Source organism: Eschrichtius robustus, chromosome 1, assembly GCF_028021215.1.
Source record: "Eschrichtius robustus isolate mEscRob2 chromosome 1, mEscRob2.pri, whole genome shotgun sequence".
Taxonomy (NCBI): Eukaryota; Metazoa; Chordata; class Mammalia; order Artiodactyla; family Eschrichtiidae; genus Eschrichtius; species Eschrichtius robustus.
Genome location: NC_090824.1, coordinates 27665081 through 27689630, shown reverse-complemented (window position 1 = coordinate 27689630; position 24550 = coordinate 27665081). Strand labels below are relative to the sequence as shown.

Sequence of the window (24550 nt, the reverse complement as noted above, 5' to 3'; positions counted from 1 at the left end):
AATGCAGCAAGGAAGCTTAGGCTAGACCGAAAGAAAGAGCATCCTTCATTGACCAAGGCCACAAAATCTATGTCCGCAAAGATCCCCCAAACAGGATCCATATCCATCCACGGGGTGGTGGAGGGGATGGGAGGCAGGAGACTGGCCGGGTGTCCTCTGCAGCTCTGAGGGGGCCCAGAGGGGAGTGTGGGGAGAGGATAAGCCAGGCGCGCTTCTGGACACTGCCCCTGAGATCTCTCCCCTCCCCTTCTCCCGCCAAAACCTTCTTATCCTCCACTTCCTGTTGCCCTCCTCTCACCTCCAAGTGGCTGCCCCAGCCTTGCCCCCAGAGTGGCTTCCTCACCCCCTCCCTGCTGCTCCAGAATTCGGGAAACAAGCCACAGATTCTCCCAGCAGACCACCCCCAAAGGCCCAGCCCAGTCCCGCCTGCCTGGTCCCTGGAGTGTAGCCCTGGGCCTCCACCCACAGGAACAGTGTTTAGAGGCCCAAACTGGGAGGGGTGCCGCGGGAAGTCAGGGCGCCTTGGGAGGGCAGGGAGAGGGCAGGCGTCGGTGGGCACAGGCTCCCACCAGGGTGGTCCTGAGGGAGCCAAAGCCAACTGAACGTGAGGGTGTGCCCTGGGCCACCACTTCTGTGCTGGGTCCCCCTCCTCTGAGGGGCTTTGGGGCCCCTGCCTTGCCTTTCCTGGTGGCTTCCTCTTGCTCCTGAGGGAGTGGCTGTGGGACAGGACACGCAGAGGTGCTGGGGAGGGTGTGGAAGGAGGGTGAGTGCCCGCTACACCCTGGGCTCCCCCCTCCTCCTTCTGGAGACCCCATGCTTTCCCTGGGAGGTCTGACCCAGGCGAGCTCAGGGATGTGGGGAGGAGGTCATTCATCATCGTTATTTATTATTTCTTATGTAACGGGTGTTATGAAACATGGGACCTTGTACCAGGCACGACTGGGAATGTGCGAAAGATGGTCCCTACCAATAAGAGCTCCCCGTGGGAATGAACAGGTGGGCCAGGAGCCATCAAGCTGGTTCCTACAGACCAGCCTGGAACAAGCGGCAGAGGCTGGGCTGGACTCAGGCAGGAGGTGGTCAGCCTGCCGTGATTGCCTGCTACCTCTGGGAGCCTCGAGGTAGGAAGGGAGCTGGGTTTGGGGCCCCCTGCACCACAGCAGGCTCGGATCAGCTCTGGCTCCAGGGTGGCCTGGGTCACAGCTGGAGTTGTCACAATATTGACCCAGGAGTAGATAACATCCAAAGGGCTTGGAGTCCCAGTCGGATAAGGAGGGGGATGTCGCCGGAAAAGATCCCTGGCCCCCAGGGGATCAAACTAAATGGGGCTTTAATAGGTCTCTTCCAGCTCAGATTTCATGGGTAATTGGAAGCAGGTCTTGAGTTGAGCAGAGTGGGCTGGCCTAGTGGCCTGCCGGGCGGGTGCCGCCTCCATGTCACCCCACACATCCCACTGAGGCCTCACTAGGGGCTTCTGGACTCCGTTTACTCTGCTTTGGAAGTGCTGCTGTTTTAACCCCTTCAGGAAAAGAAGGTGGATAAGTGGGGAGTCTGAGTTGGCTTGGCGGATGTGGGGGTGGGAGAAGCAGGTCCTGAGCCAGACATGCACCAGGCCTTCACCCATCATTCATTCATTCAACAAACGTACATTAACATTTAAAGCTGGCAATAGCCCTTTAAGTTAGAACCCTTACATTTTTTAATTACAAAAGAGGTACATACGTGGGGACTTCCCTGGCAGTCCAGTGGTTAAGACTCCGCGCTTCCACTGCAGGGGCCACAGGTTCGATCCCTGGTTGGAGAACTAAGATCCCACATGCCATGTGGCATGGCCAGAAAAAAAAAAAAAAAAAAAAAGAGGTACATACTTGTTGAAATAAAATTCAAGTAATATCAAGGTATATTAAGTAAAAATCGCACACTCACTGCTCTGTCCCTCCCTTAACTCCCACACTCCTGGATAACCTCTGTCTACAATTTATTGGATGTCCTTCCAGACCGTTTTCAATGCATTCTGTGCTACATCCTGCTGTTTTCATTCAACAATGCATCGTCAATATCCCTCTAAGGCAGTAAATACAGTGTGGATATTCCTCACTCCCATTTTAAAGATGAGAAAACTGAGGTCCAGAACAGTTTAATGGCTGTCCCAGGCTGCACAGCCAGGCCTCATTCTCATCCTGCCACAGCTTCCAGCCCCTTCACTGCAGAGAATGGATATGATGGAGCAGAGAGACTGGAAAACCCCCGAGGAAGGGCTGGGGTGGGAGAAAGGGGCTGGAGAATGAGAAGGAAGCAGCAGGCTAGGGAGGGGTACGGGGTCAGCTTGGAGTGCTGTGGTGCCTCTCCTCCAGTGTCCCCCAGGAGCCCATGCTGTACACATGCTCAGGGTCTTGGGGTGCTGGAGGCCTGGGCTGGGCAGGGCTGGTCACCTGGCAGGGAAGGGGTTTTCAAACCAAACCTAGCAAGAGGGAAGGAAGGATTGTATTTCAGCCCCCAATGTGCCTGGGGCACATACATTCCTAGGCTTGAAGGGACACTTCTCACCTGACACCATCGGTGGGTGCTGGCCACTGCCCCTGCCCACCGGTGCTGACCTGATGGGCCTCCCTCTAGGGCTCCAGCTACCTGGCCTCCAGCATATCCTCCCATGGAGAGGGGGCTGCCCCTTATCCCAGCCAAGGCCCTGAGCAGCCAGGACCAGCTCCTACTCACAGATGGCTTGGGGCACCCCTCAGGGAGGGGACTGAGGGGACAGGCAGGTGGGAGGCCAGCCTGGCCTGTGCCTCAGGCTGAAGTGTAAATAAGACAGGCTCTGAAAAGGTCATGACCCAGAGGCCTCCACACCAGACACCTAGCTTTCCTCCTCCTTGCCTGGGACCTCCAAGGGAGGGAACACAGAGGATGTACAGGAAAGAAAATATCCAGTGTTCCTCCAGGGCAGCACACATACTCTCCCCCAGCCATATGCATGGACGTGCACACTTGTGCACACACACACTAATGCAAAAAGGAAGAACTTGGCCGAAGTGTAGCACAACGGCCCATCAGAGATGGCTTAAGGGATGCTGCCTGTAGAAGCAGGGGCAGGGCCGCTGGCCCAAGAGCTCTCTATTCCTCAGACTGTCTGGAAAAATGCTCCCACAAGGACCACCCAGACCTTGAAGGGGATCACAGAGATTCTCCCACAAGGCGCTCAGACCAACTGGGGAAGAGGACACCGATCCACTCACTTTGCCAATATCCTTGGCAAACTTACTCTGTGCCAGGCACCATGCTGGGCCTGGGAGTACAGAATGCACCTGCAAGGCTCGACTGGTACCAGGCACCAGTGGGCATATGGGGATGAGGGGCCCTACCAGCAAGAGATGAGCAGATCTCTCCACACGGGGTTGGCTGAGCAGTCACTGAGGGGCTGCAGAATACACTTTGGCCAAGCTGAGGCCATACCTAGGATGCGGACCCTCGCCCTGCACCCTGCCCCAGCTGGTGCCTGAGTAAAAAGAGCTCCGGAAGACCCATGTCTCCCCGCTGTCCGCAACCCACCCACCCCCACAGTTCTGGCCCTGGCTGGGGCCCCAGAAAGAAAATCACCGAGGAGGATTGAATGTCAATTCACAAACTAATCCGATCAGTGCAAACAGCTATAGCACATGCTGTTCCCTGCGCCGTGGCCCCATCCCCTGCTCCGCAGATCCTGGCGGCTGCTGGCTGACAGGCCCGGCCCCTGCCTGGCTGTGAGGCCAATTACAGCAGCCTTAATCACCATGGTGGCGGCGCGTTAACAACTGTCTGCCCATCAGTCTCCTTCCCAGGGCGTCGAGGAGGGGGTGACCCCTCACAGCTCTCCTCGAAGGAGCAGGAGTGTGAAACTGGATCCCAACAACAAGCCGGTGGCCGCCGTCCAGGGTAACGCCTGACTCCTCTCGCTGCTTGCTGGTCTCCTGTGTGTTTGCCTGGCTCCTCCTGGCCCCGGGGTGGAGGGCCCACCAGGACAGGCCTGGAGACTGTGCATCCCCTGAGCACTAACGCCATCGCTCCCTCCCAGTCCCAGTGGTGCTGGGGAGGCGGGCGGTCCCAGCCAACCAGCGCAAATTAGGTGCCTGGACATTGAGGTCTGCTTGGCATTTCCTGTGTTGGCTTTGGCTGGTGAGGCCAGGCCAGTGGGCCGCCCTCTTGACCTGAGCCGAGTCAAACAGGCACGTCCGGAACTCTAGAGCCTACTGACTTCTGCTCTGCGCCCCACAGGGAATCCTGTTCCGGAAAAAAAAGATCACCCCTCCCCGCCTGGGTTCCCACTGAGCTGCCTTCCCTTGCCTTGTAGGGTGCTGTGACCGCCCGAGGCCTGGCCGGCCCCCAACCGGCCTCATCTCAATGCATGTTCCTCAGGCTGAGGGATGGAGCCCAGGGAATCTGTGGATCTCTGAGCCTTTTCCAGTGCCTCCTGGATGTGGTGAGGCCCCTCTGCCTGCAGGCCAAGGTTGGGGTTCAGTGGGGGGCTCCGAGCACCTCAGATCTCCTGCTCCCATCTGTCCGTGGAATAATTAATTTTCTTAGCTCAAGGCTTGTCCTTCGACTGGACCGCAAGGAGCCTGCTCTGGGTGTCAGCACCCAGGTTCCAGCTTGAGAACCCGCAGGAGCTCCCTTGTCCAACCCCGGAAGGGCCAGCTTCACCTGCAGGCTTCAGCATTGCTGGCTCCAGTTCCTCAGTCCATGTTTTCTTTGGCTTTGGGTCTCTGGGACACCAGATTGTACAAAACAAGATGACTTCGTGATACTCATTTTCCCAAACAACGGAGGCTGCAACACAATCAGGTTCTTTGTGTGCAGTGTGGCCCCCAGCTGCTCCCTCTCCAGTTGCCCCCATCCCTGCCCCACCCAGGTTCCCTTGGGGCATAGAGCACTCCCCATTCCCAGTGGCCAGGGGTCTCTGGTCTAGGATTTGACCAGGCTGGGCAGAGAGGGCAGACCCAAATCCCACCCCCATAGACCATCACTGGTCCAGAGCCCTTCCCTCTCTCTTCCTTTGGGTGCCAGCAGAGCCCCTGTGAGAAGAAGCAGGAAATGGGAATAGTCTAGAGCAACGGTCCCCAACCTTTTTGGCACCAGGGACCAGTTTCGTGGAAGGCAATTTTTCTATGGACTGGTGGCGGGTTGGGGGGGGTTGGTTCAGGCGGTAATGTGAGCGATGGGCAGCAGCAGATGAAGTTTCCCTCGCTCACTGCTCACCTCCTGCCGTGCGGCCTGGTTCCTAACAAGCCGTGGACCGGTACCGGTCCATGGCCCGGGGGTTGGGGACCCCTGGTCTAGAGCACAGGGTCTAGAGTTAGACACCTGAGTACAAAGCCCAGCTGTACTACACACCAGCTGTGTGCCCTGAACAAGCTACCAAATGACTGTGGAACTCACTTGCCTTGTCAGTAAAATGGAGACAATAGAGGTACCTATTGCCTAGGGTTTGTGAGAGGAGTCATTGGGCCTAGCCTATAGTAATCCCTCAATAAATGGCTATCCTTTTGCGTGGGATTGGCTGAGCAGTCACTAAGGGGTCTGCCAAGTGGTCCTGGGCCAAACTTAGGCCACACCTAGGATGGAGACCCTGAACCCCTACCCCATAGATGCTTCCTTGTTCCCAGGCCGGCTCTGCACTGCAGTCTCTCTGAGTAGGCTCCAGACCTAGGCTGGCTCTCTCCTGAGTCACTCTACTGCATGGCCATTAACGACTTGTCACCTCAACTGGACAGACCAGCCCAGAGGGCACTCAAAGATGGTTGGGTACATGAATCCCTGCTAGTGGAGGCCTCCACCTTCCTCTAGGGAAAGAGGAGTCATGGACAAGCAGCCTTGGCTCCTCAGGGCCAGGCACATGAGTGCTCAGAAATGTGCTAAATGTGTGGTGAAGGAAGGAAAAGGCTCTGGATTTCCTACACTGCTCATGGGACAGAAAATAGAATGGTTGCCAGGGGCTGGGGGGAGTGGACAGTTACTGTCTAATGGTGCAGAGTTTCGATGTGAGAAGATAAAAAGTTCTGGAGATGGTGATGGTTGCACAAGAATATGAATATAGGGATTTCCTTGGTGGCGCAGTGGTTAAGAATCTGCTGCCAATGCAGGGGACACGGATTTGAGCCCTGGTCCAGGAAGATCCCACATGCCGCAGAGCAACAAAGCCCATGCGCCACAACTACTGAGCCTGTGCTCTAGAGCCCGTGAGCCACAACTACTGAGCCTGTGCTCTAGAGCTCACGTGCCACAACTACTGAGCCTGTGAGCCACAACTAGTGAAGCCCGCGCACCTAGAGCCCATGCTCCGCAACGAGAAGCCACTGCAGTGAGGCGCCCGCGCACCTCAACAAAGAGTAGGCCCCACTCGCCGCAACTGGAGAAAGCCTACGTGCAACAGCAAAGACCCAATGCAAGCCAAAAATAAATAAATAAATAATTTTATAAATAAATAAATAAATTTATTTTTAAAAAGAATATGAATATACATTTAAAAACAAACTGTACTTTAAAAAATGGTTAAAATGGTGAATTTCATGTTATGTATATTTTACCACAATTAAAAAAAAAAGAGGTCATAGGAAAATACATCAAAATGTTCTTAATGAATATTTTTGAGTGAAGGGATTACGGGTTGATCTTTATTCTTTTTAGTTTCCGACAGTTTGCCCCTAGTAAATGAGATTTTTTGTTTGTTTGCTGTTTGTTTTAAGGAAGCTTGCTCCAGCATCTGCCAGATGTGTGCGGGGGTGGGGTGGGGGGGAGGCTTGGTCCAGCTGCAGTTGGAAAAAATGAGGGGAGAAGCACAGCCTGCTGGGTGAGGGCTGGCTCAGAGACGGCCCGGGGTCTCCCCTAAGCTCTCGCTCCCCCCGGGCTGGCCTCTTTCTCTGCCTTCCCTTCACACTCTGAGCCTTGCCCAGGGGCCTCTCTGTAGGAACAGTACAGTTGCTAGCCTGAAGGGGCTGTCCCAGCCCTAGTGGGAATGCGGGCTCGGGGCTCGGGGCTTTCTCAGATGGTCGGTACCCGCGAAGCCTTCCCTGCTGCTGCTCCGCCCCAGCCCAGCTGCAAAAACAACAGCCCATACCCAAAGCTCTGTTATTGCAGCCCAGAGTGTTGCTTCAGTGTGCAGCAGAAGGAGTAGGGATGGGGCCAGTCAGCCCTAAAGAGACCTAGGGAGATGGGAGGTTCCCCTCCTGCTCCGCTGCGGGAAACCTGGCTCCAAGGTGTAGGGGGAAAGGGCTTTGGGAGGCCTGGGGACTGAGAGCCAACTCTGCCAGTGGCTTCCCTGGCCCCCTGGGGGCTGTGAGGGGTGGTGGTAGAGGGGGGCAGGAAGTCAAGCCACTTGGGAACCCGCTGAGCCAAGCCGTGGGCAGAAGGCGGCACCACCGTGGCTCCCAGGCAGGCCAGGGCCAAGGCTTTCCCACGGGGTGCGACTGGCCACTGGGCTCCAAGGATGCATCCACCCCAGGCTAGGCTTGTGAGCCCTGGGAGGTTTCCATTCAGGTTTCCCTTCAGCGGGTAGGGGCTGGCAGGGAGATTCCCTTCCCCACCCCGCAGCGCTCTCAGGTGTGCGCAGGGCGTCCTAGCAAGGCTGGGGCACAGCTCTCAGAGGACTGCCACTCAGCCTTCTCAGCATCAGCTCCGGTCTCATCCTTTGGCTCCTTATTCATGTGACAGGGTAGGGACACAGAGCTTTATATCCCCAACATCCTGAAGACCTCAGGGACTGGTGGGAGTCTGGCCCATTTGACCCGTAAAGACCATTCCTCCCACTCTAACATGAAGGGTATAGACGTTGTGGAATTAGGAGGCACTGTGGAAGTCACTGGAGAAGACAAACCTGGGTTAGAACCTAAGCTCTGTCTCACTGGCTATATGCCTGGGCATGGCATTTAACCTCTCTGAGCCTTGGTGCCCTCCAGTGTAAAATGAAGAAGTTAACATTTACCTTGTAGAGACTTGGACGGTTTCGTTGTAATTAATACATAGCCTCTGGCACAATGTAGGTGCTTAGTAAGTGGAGGACACTGTGATTCTTATTACTCAAGCCCTAAGAAGTGAAATTAGCTGAGATTAGAAAGAACTTTCTGGGACTGCCCTGGCAGTCCAGCGGTTAAGAATCCGCCTTCCAATGCAGGGGATGCGGGTTCGATCCCTGGTCGAGGAGCTAAGATCCCACATGCTGCGGGGTAACTAAGCCTGCGTGCCACAACTACTGAGCCCACGCGCCTCAACTAGAGAGCCCACGTGCCACAAACAACAGAGCCCGTGCGCCACAACTAGAGAGAAGCCAGCGTGCCACAAGAAGATCCCGCGTGCCGCAACTACGACCCAATGCAGCCAAAAATAAATAAATATTTTTAAACTAATAATTAAAAAAAAAAGAATCTTCTGATCTCAGTACTCAGTTCAGTTCTCCCCATCTGCCACGTTCTGCACAATGTAGACAGCACGCTTGAGAAACCTCCTTGCCTCTCCTTTTTCCACTCTGGTCAGGAACCAGTTAATCAAACTACCCTCTGCAGTTAGACAATCACTGTCTGTCGTTAAGGATGTTCCTGGCCACAGGCCTCAAACCAGGGATAGAAACTATTCCAGGGAAAGAAGGAGGGGAGCCAGATGGGAGACGGTGGGCCTTGGGCCACTGCAGGCCACCAGCAGCCTCTGCCCGTAGGTTAGTTGCTAAGTGTCATTTATGCCCCAAAAGTGGTAGGAAGTGCCGGCACCCAGGACCCAGGCTTCCTGACTGGGCTGCCCCATCATGCAAGGTCTGTAGCTGTTCGGAAATACTCTCAGGTAGTTATACTAACTGATTCATTCTTGAAGAGAGGAGTTACAGAAATAAAAGCTAGCATTATTTTTGTCTGGACTATCTAGTCTTCAAAATTCTAAGTACATCAGAATCACGTTTTACTGGAGATTTTAAAAAATTCTCTTGATTATGGGTATGGGTATCCAGACCTACTGCTTTAAAGATCAATAGTAGTACAATGTCTCTAAATCTTTAAGATCACTACCCTTTATCAAACGTCACGGTTATTATCATCTCCACTGACAGATAACATCACTCAGTTTCGGAGGGGCAGACCTAAGATTTCAACTGAGATTTACATGACTTCCAAGCCCAAGCATTTAAACATTTAACATTCCATTACACTGCTACCATAGCTAAGAGGGTAACTGTGGGCCTTGGTCTCCACATTTTTTCCCCCAGGATCACAGACTATTTGTTTTTGTCTATCTATGTGCTTGGTACAATTCTCACTTAGGATGGACCTGTCAATTGCGGGATAACTGATCTCTTGGCCAGAGCCAGCCCACTTCCTAGGGCTCTTTAGAGACCAAAAGAGATAAGGAATACGAGTATCTTTAACTAAAAGGCAAGATCCTCTAAGTGTAAGGGATGCTGGTGCTTATTGAGTCTCCCCTGCTACAGGGGCTATTTTCCAATATGCAATTTGGTGCTTATATTTATTTATATGCTCAATAAATATTTGTTGCCTATTGAATATGTTGTTCTATGAAGAGCAACTGTTAATACAGTCTTAATAACAATAGTGGTAGTAGTTTTTTCTAATCACATGCTCTGGGACTACCACTGTGTCTGTCAGTAGAAGTTCCCTCCAAATTCCTAGCAACGAACCACATTTAAGTGCCAGGGAATCTCAAGAACAGAGCCAGTTTCCAAAAAATATAAATCCACATTTAGACCAAGATTAGCTTCTAGTCTAGCAGAATCAATCAAATAATAATAAACTCCTACCTTAGCTGAGAATAGGGTTGGGTCCCTTGGAGGACAAAAGAGAAACATAGTCAAGGCTCTAGCAACTCAACAATTTAAGCCAAAGGGGAATATGTTGAGAAGTCCAAGGGTGGCTCCACCTTCACGCTCCATTTGCTCTTTCCCCTCTCGCTCTAGGACTTGGCTCTGCTTGCTTCTGCTTCTCCTGGAGCAGCTGCCTGACTTTCTCCTTCAGACAAGCTTTTCTCCATGACGCAGGAAAGCTGGCCACACTGATAGTCCAAGCCAACTTCCCTAGAGCAGATGAGGAGGAGAGAAACCTGCTCTCTTCCAGGTCTGTATAGCAAATCACAGGGAAGAACTGAATGGCTTTGCAAAACCAGCCATCATGGAAGTGGGTGACTGACCAGACCTGGGTGGTGTGCCATCCCTGCGGTGAGGGGCCATGCTGGGCACCAGGAGACCCTGGGATTGACAGTTTCACCTGAATGACATGGGATGAGGAGGCGCAGTTCCCAAAGGAAAGGGGGTGCAGGGCAGACAAAAACAACAGGTGTCCACTACAATAGCACTTGTTCTCAGGTTGCGTAGAGACATGACTTATCCACCAAAACAATCAGAGAGGGATAAAAACAGTAGTGCATTCACATGCCCAAGCCTTGAGTCAAAGCCCTTCAGGAAAAGGAAGTGATCTGATGGCCTAAAGGAGATTCTTTAGAATAGGAGGAGAAAGACACAAATATTTTGGTCGGCTTCCCTCCCCCTACTTGAGAATTATCATCATAATCACCTTATTCTCCAAATTAAGTTTGGAAACTGTGATTTGATAATTATGCAGACAATTAGCCAGAATGTTTGAGATTGGGATCCTTTGGGAAAACCTGGAAGATTTGGTTAACATAATCATACTCATTGAGAGAATGGGCCTGATGAAGGATTTTTTTCTTTTTCTTACAAATAACTTTTCTTTCTGATTATAAATGGGTGTGTTTATTGCAGAAATTTTGGAAAATACAGAACAGTACACAATGAAAATAAAAACCACTCTTGTATTTGTTAGGACTGGGTGTGACTGCAAGTGAGAGGAACCCCCCAAGATAACAATGGCTTAAACAGGAGTGAAGTTTATTTTGCTCAAAGCTACACGAAGTCCAAAAGTCCAGGCTGGCATGGGAGTTCTGCTCCACAGAGGCCTCAGGATGCCCAGGCTCCTTCCAGCTCACTACTCTGCCATCCCTGCAGTGAGGCCTGCATCCTCATAATCTAAGCTAGCAGAGCAGAAAGGCAGCAAGAAGAGAAAAGGATAAAGAGGCCAAGGACCCATGATGGCTATCTCCTAGGGAAGGTTCTCAGAAGTAGCAACACAACACATCCATACCATCCCATTGGAAGAATGTAGTCACATGGCCACATCTACCTGCTGGGAAGACTGGGAAATGTAGTCTTTTTTCTGGGTGGCTCTTTGCCCAGGTAAAACCCTATTACCATAGAACAATGGCTTTTGAGGCAACTAGGGGTCTCTGATAAACCTGTAACCATAATACCCAGAGATAACCACTGTTAACATCTTGGTATACGTCATTTATACACACATACAAAAACACACACACACCTGCATATAGAAAAATAGATATAGGTATATGTAGACATGTAGATAATGATACTTGGTGTATATGTGTGTGTGTGTGTGTATAGGTGTGTGTGTAAGTATATATGTGTGTGTATTTTTATAATTTATATGAATAACATATATAAATATTTTAAATGAAATTGAGATCCCACCAATTATACTATTTTCTCATCCTGCCTTTTTGAAAAATTGCAGACCTTAAATAAAGTCTCTTTTATTATCTATTTTAGCACTGAGTCATTTAACAATTACAGTTAGAGTAATGTAATGCTTTATGATTTTCTTTTAAATACATGTTTTTCCTTTATAAATCCTGGTTCATGAAGTTTTCGTTTATTTATTTTGAAGTCACTGTAGATGCACAGGAGGTTGAAAGCAAGGTACACCAAGGCCCATGCGTTCTTCCCTTGCCTCCTCCAATGGTAACATCTTATACAGCAGTGGTACAGTATCAAAACCAAGATATTGACACTGGTACAGTCCATAGAGCTTATTTAGATTTCACTAGTTATACATGGACTCATGTGTAGCCTTACATAACCATCACCACAATCAAGAAACTCAGTTCTACTATCCTCTGTCATGCCTTCAGAGCCACACCCATCCCATCCCCCCACTCATCCCTAACTCTTGGCAACCATGAATCCACTCTTTATCTCCATAATTATGTTTTTTTATTAATGTTACACAAATGGAATTAGGTAGTATGTATACTTTTGAGATTGACTTTTTTCACTCAGTGTAATTGTCTAGCGGTTCATCTAAGTTGTTGCATACACCAATAGTTCCTTTTTACTGCTGAGCTGTATTCCACGGTATGGATGTACTGCAGTTTGTTTAAACATTAACCAATCGGAGAACATTTATTTGGGTAGTTTTCAGTTCGGGGCTATCATGAATAAAGCTGCTATGAACATTCATGTACAACTTCCTATTTGGACATAAGTGCTCATTTCTCTGGGATAAATGACCAAGAGTGTAATTGCTGGGTTGCATTATAAGTCCATTTTCAGTTTTGAAAGGAACTGCCAAACTATTTTCCAGAGTGACTGGAAACGTAACAATATGTTGTCAACAATTCTCCTTATCATTAAGCACTTCCTATGTCATTAAATATTCTTCTAAAACATGATATTCCATTGTATGGCCGTACTATAATTTCCAAACAAGTTCCTAATTTTGAATTTTAGGAATATTCTTATTTTTGTGTTATAAGTAATAAAGTGAAAAATATTGTGGATAAATCTTTGTGCCTTTCCTTAGGATAAATTTTTAGACATAAATATGCTGGTTTAAAGGGTATGAAAAAACATTTTAAAGTCTTTGGCTTTTTTTTTTTTTTTCCAAATTGTCCTATTAAAGGTTTCAATTTACAATCCCACAGCAATATATGAGAATTGGGCAAAGTTTCTAAAAATACTAATATTTCAACATAAATTGCAGTCAAACAGTTGGTATCCTTAATATATAAATAGATCTTATAAGTCAACTAGAAAAAATAAATACCCAAAATCAAGATGCTTTGGGCTGCAAATGACAGAAAATTCCAATTAAAATTATATAAGCAATAGAGAAATTTATCACTTCATATAATAAGAAGTCTAAAGGCAGGGCAACTTCTGAATTTGTCGATTTCACACAACTTTAAAAAAAAAGGCACCACGATACATAGACTAATGGTGCAGGCTCTGAAGCTAGATTGTTGGGTTTACATCCCAACCCTTCCATTTACTGAGTGTGTGACACTGAGCAAGTTACTTATCTTATTTATGCCTTAGGTTCCTCTTTTGATAATGGTTATATTAATAGTATCTGTCTCAAAGGATTGTTTTAAGGATGAAGAGTTAATATATGTAAACTATCCATTAAGTATTGACACTATCAAGAGTCTAGGCTCTTTCTGTTTTTCTGTTCTGAAATCCTCAGAATGTTAACATTATCCTCAGTCTTAAGACCTCATGGTCACAAGATAGCTGCATTAACTCTAGGAATCTCATCCAAGGAGTCCAGAAATAGAAGAGACTACGTAGTCTTCTCTGTTTCTCTCTTAAGAACAGGGAAACCTTTCCAGGAAGTCCCAAACAGATTTTCCTTACATCTCACTGACTAGAAAATGGGTTATTCTACACCAATCTGTAAAAAAAAAAGTAGAATGGAATTACTATGATTGGCTTAGACCAATCAGGATTTATTCATAAGGTAAAACCACACAAAATCAGTTCCCTGTGGGTAGAAACCAAACAAAATCAGTTCTTTTTAACAAGGAAGAGAAAAAAGGATATTGAATGAACAACCAGAATGTCTGCTATACATCATATTAGAAAAATGGGCAAACCACATGCACCAGTAATTCATAAGAGAAGCAGTGCAAATGGTAAATAAACATGAAAAAGGCTCATCTTGATTAATGAGCAAAGGGATGAAAATTAAAAGGAGCTTCTGTATTTTCTCTATCAATTTGGCAATGATGAAAAAGAATGATAATCATCTACAATAGTGACAAATATATAAGATGCCTAGAAATAAATTTTATACACAAGATGTGCAAGACCTAAATGGAGAAAATTATAAAATTTTACTGGACAACATTAAAGAAGACCTAAATAAGAAGAGATATACACCATGTTCATGGATAGTAAGACTCAGTATCTTAAAGATGTCAATTGTCCTCAAATTGATATAGAGATTTAAAGCAATGTCTATCAAAATCTCAATAGAGTGGATTTTTTTTTGAGAAATAGACAATTTATTTCTAAAATATATATGAAAGAGCAAAGGCCCAAAACTAGTCAGGACACTCTTAAAGAAAGGAATATGGTAAGGGAGTTTTTCTTACCAGAGAGCAAGACTTCTCAAAAAATAAGACAGTAGTAATTAAGATAATGTAATACTGGCTCAGGGATAAGCAAATTTAGCAATGGAACAAAATAGAGGGCCCCAAAACAGACTCACACAATATACAAACTTCACATAGTACAATGGTAGCACTGGAAATCACTGAAGAAAGAATGGAAAAAGAAAATAAAATTGGATCCCAGCTCTTATCCTACATAGGAAGTAATTCAAAATTATATGTAAAGGCAATTTTTAAAATACAGGAGATTATCTTTATGCCTTTAGATTAGGGAAGGATTTTCTAAGTAAAACACAAAAAGCATTAACTACAAAAGACAAGATTGATACATTTAATCACATTAAAATCAAGAACTCTGTTCAAAGACATCTCAAAGTGAGTAAAAAGACAAGCCATAAACTAAGAAAAAAATTAGTATTCAGAATATATAAGGAACGCCTACAAATCTATTAGAAAAAGTTTTTTTTTTTAACCAAAAGAAAATAGGTAAAAGACACAAGTAGATATTTCACAAAGGAGAAAAAACACACGGCCAATAGACATATGGAAAAAAAAAAAAAAGAACCACCTCATTAGTAATCAGGAAAACAAATTAAGATTCCAATGATATATCCTTTTATATCCACCTGATTCCACCCCTACCCCCCAAAATAGTTGATAATACCAAGTGTTGGTAAGCTAGAACTCTTTAAGCCCTACTGGAGGGAGCATACATTGATTTAACCACTTTGGAATACTAGCACTATTTGTAAAGTTGACTATTCACATAGCCTATGACCCAGCTGTTCCACTTGTAGGTATGCCAAGATATACAAAAGAATATTTATAGTTTATATTCTCTCACCCCCCCCAAAAAGATTGGAAACAACCCAAATATCTGTTGAAGGAAAATGAATACATAAATTGTGGTATAGTCACATGATGGAACATTACACAGCAGTGCAAACAAGAGAACTACAGATACATATAACAACATGGATGAATTTTAGCAATGTCATACTAAGTAAAAAAAAGCAACTTGTAGAAGATTACATTATAATACCATTTGTAAAAAAACTCCAAAACAAGCAAAATTAATCACTATGTTGTTTAGGGATTGTAAATATAAATTATTTTTTCATAAAGCAAAGGAATATCAATCAAAATTTAGTTTAGTGGTTATCCTTGGGTGTGGTAGAAGGCAGGGAAATGGGTTAGGAGAATAGCACCCACATTGATGTGATGGTACTGGCAGTATTCTAGGTGTTTTTTTAAAATATCACAAATTGTTTTTTAAAATTGTGGTAAAATACACGTAACATAAAATTTACCATTTTAACCCTTAAGTGTGCAGTTCAGTGGCATTAAATGCACTTACATTGTTGTACAATATAAATGCACATCCATCATCAACCATCCATTTCTAGAATTCCTTTCATCTTGTACAACTGAAACTCTGAACATTAAACAATAAATAATCCCTCCCTCAAGCCTCTGACAACCACCATTCTATTTTCTGTGTCTATGAATTTGAGATTTTTAGTTTTCAAGTTGACAGATGGGCCCATGGGTGTTCATTTTGTTGTCAAGTTTCATAACTTGCATATACATACTATATACACATGCGCACATATTCTTTTGTATGTTTAAAATAGTACGTACCTTATTTTTTAATGGCTTTATACCTGGAAAAATAATGACAATATCCAAAATTGGCCAGAACATAAGTGCCAGCAAGCATGTAAACTCATAGAATTTTTTGGACATTTTAAACTTAACACACAGTAAAATTGACAAATATTTTATGGCTTTTGGGAGCTACTATGTTTTCAATTTTGGTTTCTGATTATTCATCAATAGTATACAGAAATATGATAAATTTTTGTGTGTTGACCTTGTATCCTTGCTAAATTCACATATTAGTTCTAGGAGGTTTTTTCTTATTATTGTTGATTCTCTGGGAATTTCTATGTAGACAATGATGTTTTCGGTTAATAAGGACAGTTTTCTTTCTTTCCAGTCTGTATGTTTTTAAAATTTCTTTTTCTTGCCTTATTGCACTGGCTAGATCTTTTGAGTATAATATTAAATAGGAGTAGTGACAGTGGACATCCTTGCCTTGTTCCTGATCTTAGAGAGAAAGTAGTCTTTCACCATAAAGTATGATGTTAGGCGTAGGATTTTGTAGATGCCCCTTATCATGCTGAAGAATTTCCTTTCTACTGCTAGTTGTCTGAGAGGTTTTGTGTGTGTTTTTTTAATTCAATGGCTGTTGATTTTTGTCAAATGCTTCTTGCATCAATTGATATGATCCTGTGGTTTTACTTTTCAGAATATTAATATGGTTTCTCAAATTGATTTTCAAATACTGAAACAGCTTTGCATTCCAGGTTTAAATTCTACTTGATAATTATACATTAATCTTTTATGTACTGATGGATTTGGTTTGCTAATAATTTGTTGCAGATCTTTGTATCTGCATTCATGAGGGACACTGGTCTGTAATTTTCTTTTCTTGTACTATCTTTGTCTGATTTTCATATTGATATATTTTTTTGGAGGGCAATTTGTCAACTGTAACAACAGTCTTAGAAATGTGTGTGCCCAAGGACTTCACTTCTAAGGATTTATCTTAAGGAAATACTTAGAGATTCTCATTACACACAGACTTTGGGTTCAGACACACCTGGATTTAAATATAAACGCATCCCCTTACTAACTGCTTAAGTTCTGTGGCTCTGTTTCCTGATCTGTAAAATGAGGATAAGAGGACATACCTCACAGAGATGCATTAGATGAGACAACTCACACACAGTGTGCAACACCTAGTAAGCTTTAAGTAAATGGTAGCTCTTGGTGTTATGTTATACTCTCTAGTCTCTGTAATCTGTCCAGATGGAAGGACATCATCTTTGCTCCCATATTAACTCCCACTTTGAATCTCCTTATTGGTGGGTATTCGATCTCCTCATCCCCGATTCCTCCGTCGTATATTATGCGTGCTAGACGTTGAAAAGGAAAAGGCAAACAAACAAAATATATATATATATTGTCCCTGCCTTCAGGGAGCTCAATCTATTAGAGAGACAGAGGCGCAAACGAACCAGTAACACGCAGTGTAACAGCACTATAACGGGGCGTCGGCCCATGGGGTAGCTGACCCTGGACGCACACTCTGAGCGTCTGTGTCTGGAGGCTGGGCCGTCACCGGAGCTGAGGGAACGGGAAGGAGGGCGGCAACTTCTCCAGCGTAGCCTCGGGTAGTGGTGGGGGACGTTCAGACTGGCTGTTTCCACAACAACTGGTCTAGCCACCCTCCTGAGGCCTCACTTGCGAGGTCTTCTGCGTCTGAGGAGGCAGGAACGGTCACTTCCGCTCCTCCAACCTCGGAGGCGCGCGGGCGCTCGGCCGTAACTGAACAAATCGAGCTCCAAGTCTCTGATTGGCTCTGGCAGGTGGCGGGGCGGGATGTGGCAGCGAGGGGCGTGGCCCTGCCGGCTGCCAAACTGGAGTCTTCCTCCCAGAGCGGAAGCCGACCTCTCCTGCCCCGGAAGTGCAAGCCTGGAGGTCGTGCAGGTGTGGATTCCGCTGGCGAGGCGGCTCCTTTCGAGATGCCGGGGGCTGAGGCCAAGGACTCGGAGTTGTCCGAGAGGATCGAGAGTTTCGTGGAGGCACTGAAGCGGGGCGGCGGGCGGCACAGCTCCGAGGACATGGCCCGGGAGACCCTGGGGCTGCTGCGCCGGATCATCATGGACCACCGCTGGAGCAATGCAGGTGAGGCAGGCCTAGCTCCATCGCCTCCCTCGCCACTTTCCGTTTTCGATCCTCGGGCGGAAAGTCGCCCAGGCCCTACCGCGCCCTTGCCGCGCTTACCCTCTCTCTTTGGACGACAGGGGAGCTGATGGAATTGATCCGCAGAGAAGGCCGGAGGATGACGGCCGCTCAACCCTCGGAGACCACCGTGGGCAACATGGTGCGGAGAGTGCTCAGGATCATCCGGGAGGAGTATGGCAGGTCAGGCCCACGTCCTGGGCCGGGGGTTGGACCCAGTGACGCTTTTTGCATGGAGCCTTTATTGGAGCTGAGCAGCTGTTGTTGCCTTAATGACCACATCTCTTCCCCACCTCCCTCTTTGGGTCTTGTTGCCTCCATAGACTCCACGGACGCAGCGACGAGAGCGATCAGCAGGAGTCCCTGCACAAACTCTTGACATCCGGGGGCCTGAGCGAGGATTTCCGCTCCCATTATGCTCAACTCCAGTCCAACATCATTGAAGCAATTAATGAGCTGCTTGTGGAACTGGGTGAGTCCTGATCCCTAGGTGGACAGGACAGGTGGCAGGCAGATGAGGGAACAGAAGACCCTGGAAGTTGTTCATCAGCAGAGATGGGAGATAACCAGTCCTCTGGTTCTCGGAAGTTTGCCCTCATCCTGATTAGGAAGGGTTGGAATAGGTGGCAGACTAAGATAACCCTCTTTACATTTCCTTACAGACTAACCCCTTATCGACTGCAAATCCGCTGTGGCAGAGACTCTATTTGGGAAGAGCTTTATTTTTATTTTAAAGAAGATGAACCCCCGAAAACCACAGTTGATAGACTCTCCTTCACTAAACTTCCTCTTGAATTTTTATACAGACACACATACACATATACATATACATACACATACACACAGGCCACCTCCATCCCCCTTGTCTCTGTGACCGGGGAGAACTGCAGATACTTATTGCAATCAGCGTTCCCAGGGGAGGAAGAAGCCGGGTCTGTCTGTGCACTGAGCTGCTGCTTCCAAATTCCCCCCCCCCCCCAATTTTTCTGCCATGGCCTCCCTGTCAGGTGGAGGTGTTGTGGCCACCTTTTGGAGGAGTTCTTTTAGGGGGAAGCTCTGTTTACCCCATGCTCAGCACTTTAGAATTTCCCAAATTGGACCATTTCTTGCCTAAATTCATTGTCTTCAAAGTCAGTTGTAAAGAGCTGGTGTTGGGACCTGGCAGGGGCGAGGGGAGTAAGTTGATGAATAGGGGTGCTGCTGGGCAAGAGGGTAGACTGAGAACTTGGGAGGTGGAAGATCATGGAGGAGCAGGGCTTTTAAGGAAAGGTGACATTCTACATTAAGTCCATTGACCACATGTTACCAGGGTCTGCTAGGTGGGCAGTCTAGAGAAGGGCGTACATCCCTTTCTGTTTTCTGTCGTGTCTGTCTGTGTTGTAGCATGGCAGTGTCATATTTTCCTTGAAAAACTGGCTTCTTGCAGAAGGGACAACGGAGAACATCGCAGCCCAGGCTCTGGAGCACATCCACTCCAATGAGGTGATCATGACCATTGGCTTCTCCCGAACAGTGGAGGCCTTCCTCAAAGAGGCTGCCCGAAAGAGGAAATTCCATGTCATCGTGGCAGAGTGTGCGCCTTTTTGTCAGGTACGGGGACTGCTGGAGTTGCTAAGAAAAATTTAAAATGAGAGAATAAAGGAGGCGTAGGTGGGCTCCATGCCATCTTTGAATTGATAAGCAAGGCACAGTGAGAAGACAAAGTAAAACACTAAGGGAATTTTCAAGTTGTTCATCCTGTTAACATTCTTAAACATTGGTTTAGGAAAGTTAGGTGACATATTTTTCATACCATATAAAGAATGAAACCTTTGTTTTTAACCTTCAAGACCCAGTTTAGATATCATCTCCTCTGGGAAACTGTTTTTCACGGCTATTCTTCTCCCCCTTCTCCCCAACCCTTCCAATAGAAAATGAATCAATTCTAGCTCTATACTACTTCCTACTTCAGTACCTCTATTATTATATCTATTACTGAATGTTAGAGTTTTATATATATGCCTCTCCTAAAAACTCCTTGAGAGAGTCAGTGATATTCACTTCTGTAAAATAAAGGCTCAATAAATGTTTTCATAGAACTGGGTAAAAAAAGAAAAAAAAAAAAAAGAAAGTTGGGTGAGCTGCTAGGCCCAAGAAAAGATAAATATTGGTTGTTTTAGGCATCAAAATAGGGTAAATTACCTTGAGGATGACTGATGCTTGGTCTAACCTCACTCAATCTTTAGGTAAATAGTAGGTCTCCAAAAAAGGAAATATGTAAGGATGCAAGGATGTTGTAAAATAATGAGCTAGGATCTGTCTTGTCAGCTCTGCTGGATTATGCAAGCAAGTCATATTTCCAGTTTTGTGGCTGTCCTAGTGCTGCTGGGGAGTAATAAACATTTATTAGAGTCCCCTGGGCTTCCTTCCGCTTCCCAGAGAATACCTACCAGATGAGTTAGTTATCTGTTGGAAGTTGCGCGTTGGATATGTCCAGTATCACAGAATCCCCCAGAGCTCTTTCATTCTCTCTCACTCTTCCTCCCAGCATCAGCCTTTCTCTCCTATTGCAGGGTCATGAGATGGCAGTCAATTTGTCCAAAACAGGTATTGAGACAACTGTCATGACGGATGCTGCCATTTTTGCTGTTATGTCAAGAGTCAACAAGGTGGGTGTATTTGGGTTATAGTATGTCGAATTCATGAAGATTATACTTCTAAAATGTTGGTTCTCCACCCCCACCCCACCCCCAATATCCATGAGAAGAGAGGAAAGTTTCTAGCACCTTTTAAAAATACATACATGGGCCTTTTTAATCTATTAACTGATTTTGTTTCCCCCTTTATCTGAATCATTGTTCCTCACTTGGAGGAGCCTCATTTTGGTTAAAGCATTGAAAAGAAATAAGTGGGAATAAGTTAAGTGTGTCAGCTGCTAGGGATCTGGTAAAGGGCTGCTCACTTCTGCTCAGAGAGCTTGGCGCTGGTGGATGGTGGAAGAAAGGCTCCCCGCTTCTCAGGAGGTATGACAGATAGATTTCCAGGAAAGACAGGGCTAAGAACAGTAGATATTGCAGTTTCCTGTCCTGTACTATGTTCATTCTTCCCTTGCAAACCCACTTTTATGCTAGAACTTGTGGTCTGAGCCTAGACTCCCTTTCCCTTGGGCGTACCAGTGTGTGACCCCCCCCCCCCCCCCGCCCAGTACACCAAGACTGAGGCTGAGCATTCAGGCTCTTGTGCCCAATGGCCTGTTTAAGGCTCTATTCCCAGGATGGCTCACATTTTCTTTCCTGTCCCAAAGGTGATCATTGGCACAAAGACCATCCTGGCCAACGGTGCCCTGAGAGCTGTGACAGGAACTCATACTCTAGCACTGGCAGCAAAACACCATTCCACCCCACTCATCGTCTGTGCACCTATGTTCAAGCTTTCCCCACAGGTATGTCTGTCCGTCTCCAGCTGGTCTCTCGTCTGTCTCTAGCCAACAGAAGGAAGTCAAGGTGTAGGTCTGAACTCTGGGCCTTCAACCTTCTCACTCTGGGGCTTCTCTTTGTCTGCATTTACTCAATGGATTAGACCCAGTTGAGGCTGGAAAAAGCCACAGAAGTCTTGATCCAGGAAAAGCCATTGATAGTTACAACCTGTCAGCTTCAGTAAGTCAAAATTGTAAGGTCAGGACAATACGCAGTTGGGGAAGGCCCTTTGTTTACATTGCCACCACTTGCTGACACCATTTCTGAAAGTGCCAAGTAAGTTGAAACTAGAAACATAGAATTGGTTTTATTTGTTCCAGGGACTGTCCTCTGTAGCCTGAATACAAGAAGTTACTAAGGTGAAGAGCAATTTCACCAGTGATAGAAGCTACTTGCTTTGAACGTATCAGCCTATCTATAGGTGTTTACTTTTTTAAAAATTGAGGTGAAATTCACATAACATACAATTAACCATTTAAAATTGTATAGTTCAGTGGCATTTACTACATTCCCAGCATTGTGCAACTACCACTCTCTAGCTTCAAAACTTTTTCATCATCCCAGAAAAACACTCTGTACCTATTGAGTAATCACTCCCTATTCCTCCTTCTCCCCCATCTCCTAGTAATTGCTAATCTGCTTTCTGTCTCTATGGATTTGCTTATTTTTGATATTTCACATAAAAGGAGTCATACAATATGGACCCTTTTGTTTCTGATTTCTTTCACTTAGCATAATGTTCTGGGGCTTCATCCGAGTTGTAGCACAGTACTTTGTTCCTTTTTGTGGCTGAATAGTATTCCATTGCATGGATATACCGCAATTTAATTATCCATTCATCTGTTGATAAGCATCTGCGTTATTTGTACCTTTTGGCTTTTGTGAATAATGCTGCTGTAAGCCTTTGTAATCAAACGTCTGTGGATGTATGTTTTTTATTTCTCTTGGGTGTATACCTAAAAGTGGAAGTGTCAGATCTCTCTCTCTTTTTTTTTCTTTTTCCCTAATTCTTTTCCAGTTCCCCAATGAAGAAGATTCATTTCACAAGTTTGTGGCTCCTGAAGAAGTCCTGCCTTTCACAGAAGGTACAGAAGTTGCTTGAATGTATGTGGCACACGCGCTTGTGTGTTTTGGGTTTTTGTGTATGTGTGTTTCGGTTTTTGGTTTTGGTTTTGGTGGCCAATGGGATTGAATGCTGTCAGGTTGTGTTTTTTTTATCATACTTCTTGTGGGGACTGTTCTCTTTAGCAGCTTAGAGTGCTTGGGGTCCTGATCTAATCCATGTTCATTTTCTTCTAAAACTAATATATTTTGGCTGAGTTATTGGGGCCATGGCGGGTTGGATCACCCAGCACTGACTGGGTTTGGCCTTGAAAGTTGTTTCAGACACAGGCGACAACCCAATGATAAAATGTTCTTGTTTTCGGCTGCTGCAGGGAGTCATTTTGGTACTGTAAGGTGACTGCCAAAGAAAGCAGGCTGTGAAATGTTACTTCTGAAACTCGCCTGTAGCCTGGACACCTTTGTGTGTTGGGGTCCATTTCTCTCACATATTCTGAAGGCAGCTTTGCTCAAAGAGCCTGCTGCCTCATCAACAGTTCGCATGGGCTTTAACACCCTCTTGGAGCAAAGCATAGTACTCGGGGTGCTGATTCTTCTTGGAAATTGAATAACTTCACCATTTATCCAAACATTCATTCTTTCAAGAAATATTTATGACTATTGAGAACCCACTGTGTATCCAACACTATTTCAGGCACTAGGGATATAACAGTGAATAACAGATAGGCCCTGCTCCCCCAGAGTTTACATTATGTTTCAAAAGACAGACAAGAATATGTCAGGTCATGGGATGTTTTAGGAAGAAAACAAATACGAAGGATGAGCAAGAGAGAGAGTAATATGAACTATAATTAGTGTAGGGCGGTGGCGAGGGGCCAGATCTTGAAGGTTGCAATCCCAAATTTGAATATTACTCTAAGGGTTATCTATGGAAAGGCATTAGAGAGTTATAAGCATAGGGTGTATCATGATCTGAAGTCATCTCTTCTGGTTTGCATGTTGCTGCAGTTTCCCTTCCTTGGGGTGGCGAGTATACTTGCATTACTGAGCCTAGAATCTATAAGATATTTAATTATTAGAACAGGAGCCTTGGTTTTATCTTTTGCTCGTGTGATTACCTTTCAGGGGACATCTTGGAGAAGGTCAGTGTTCATTGCCCTGTGTTTGACTACGTCCCCCCAGAGCTCATTACCCTCTTTATCTCCAACATTGGTGGGAATGCACCTTCCTACATCTATCGCCTGATGAGTGAACTCTACCATCCTGATGATCATGTCCTATGACCACCACGCGTCCTAAGCAGAAGCTGCTTAGGCACACACAGAATGGAGTGGAGACTTCAGCGCCACGGCTGAAACACGTCTTCCTTGTAATGGGGGAGTGATCTGGAGTCAAGCTGAGAAAACTTGATACTGATAATGTTCCCTGCCGTTTCAGTCATCCTATAACCAGGACGCACATCCAGGACTATTTTTTGCCTTTCAGGTCTCAGCAGAGCAGCAGGTCCAGGACTATTTTTTGCCTTTCTTGACCTATTGATTTTGGAGCCTCTTAGTGACTTGGGGCGTCTGTTTCAGGAACTTAAACTTTCTGGTTCAGTGGTGTGTTAAACACAACACTGAAGACCTTGCTGGGCTACAGGTTTTTGCTCAGAAATGACTGCCACGCCTTTTCTGAGGCTGTGCCAATAAAAGCTGCTCGAAGGTTCCTGAGTTGGTTTATTTATTGTCCTGCTCTGACTGAAGTGCCTGCAACAGCAGCAGCAGAGCCCTTTGGTGTTTTCATAGCGGGCAATAATCAGAGGTAACAGCCTAAAACAGAAATGCAGATGAAAGTATTTATGATTCCTTTATAATTGACTGGAATTCATCCCAAACAACTTGTTAATAATCCAAGACAATGGTTCCAAAATCACTGATCATCAGAATCATCTGGGAGTTTAAGAAAATATACAATCCCAGACCTACTGCATCTGATCTCTGGGATGGCACGTG

General features: G+C 46.0%; 1 protein-coding gene across 1 annotated transcript; it reads left to right on the top strand.

Moving 5' to 3' along the window:
• The first annotated feature begins 17761 nt into the window (after positions 1–17761).
• Positions 17762–24261, top strand: EIF2B2 (eukaryotic translation initiation factor 2B subunit beta). The gene is made up of 8 exons (XM_068542412.1): positions 17762–17982; positions 18102–18222; positions 18363–18511; positions 19466–19629; positions 20592–20687; positions 21323–21460; positions 22513–22579; positions 23682–24261. The coding sequence occupies exons 1-8, from the start codon at positions 17820–17822 to the stop codon at positions 23837–23839; spliced, it is 1056 nt and encodes a 351-aa protein (XP_068398513.1). The 5' UTR covers positions 17762–17819; the 3' UTR covers positions 23840–24261.
• The last annotated feature ends 289 nt before the right edge of the window (positions 24262–24550 follow it).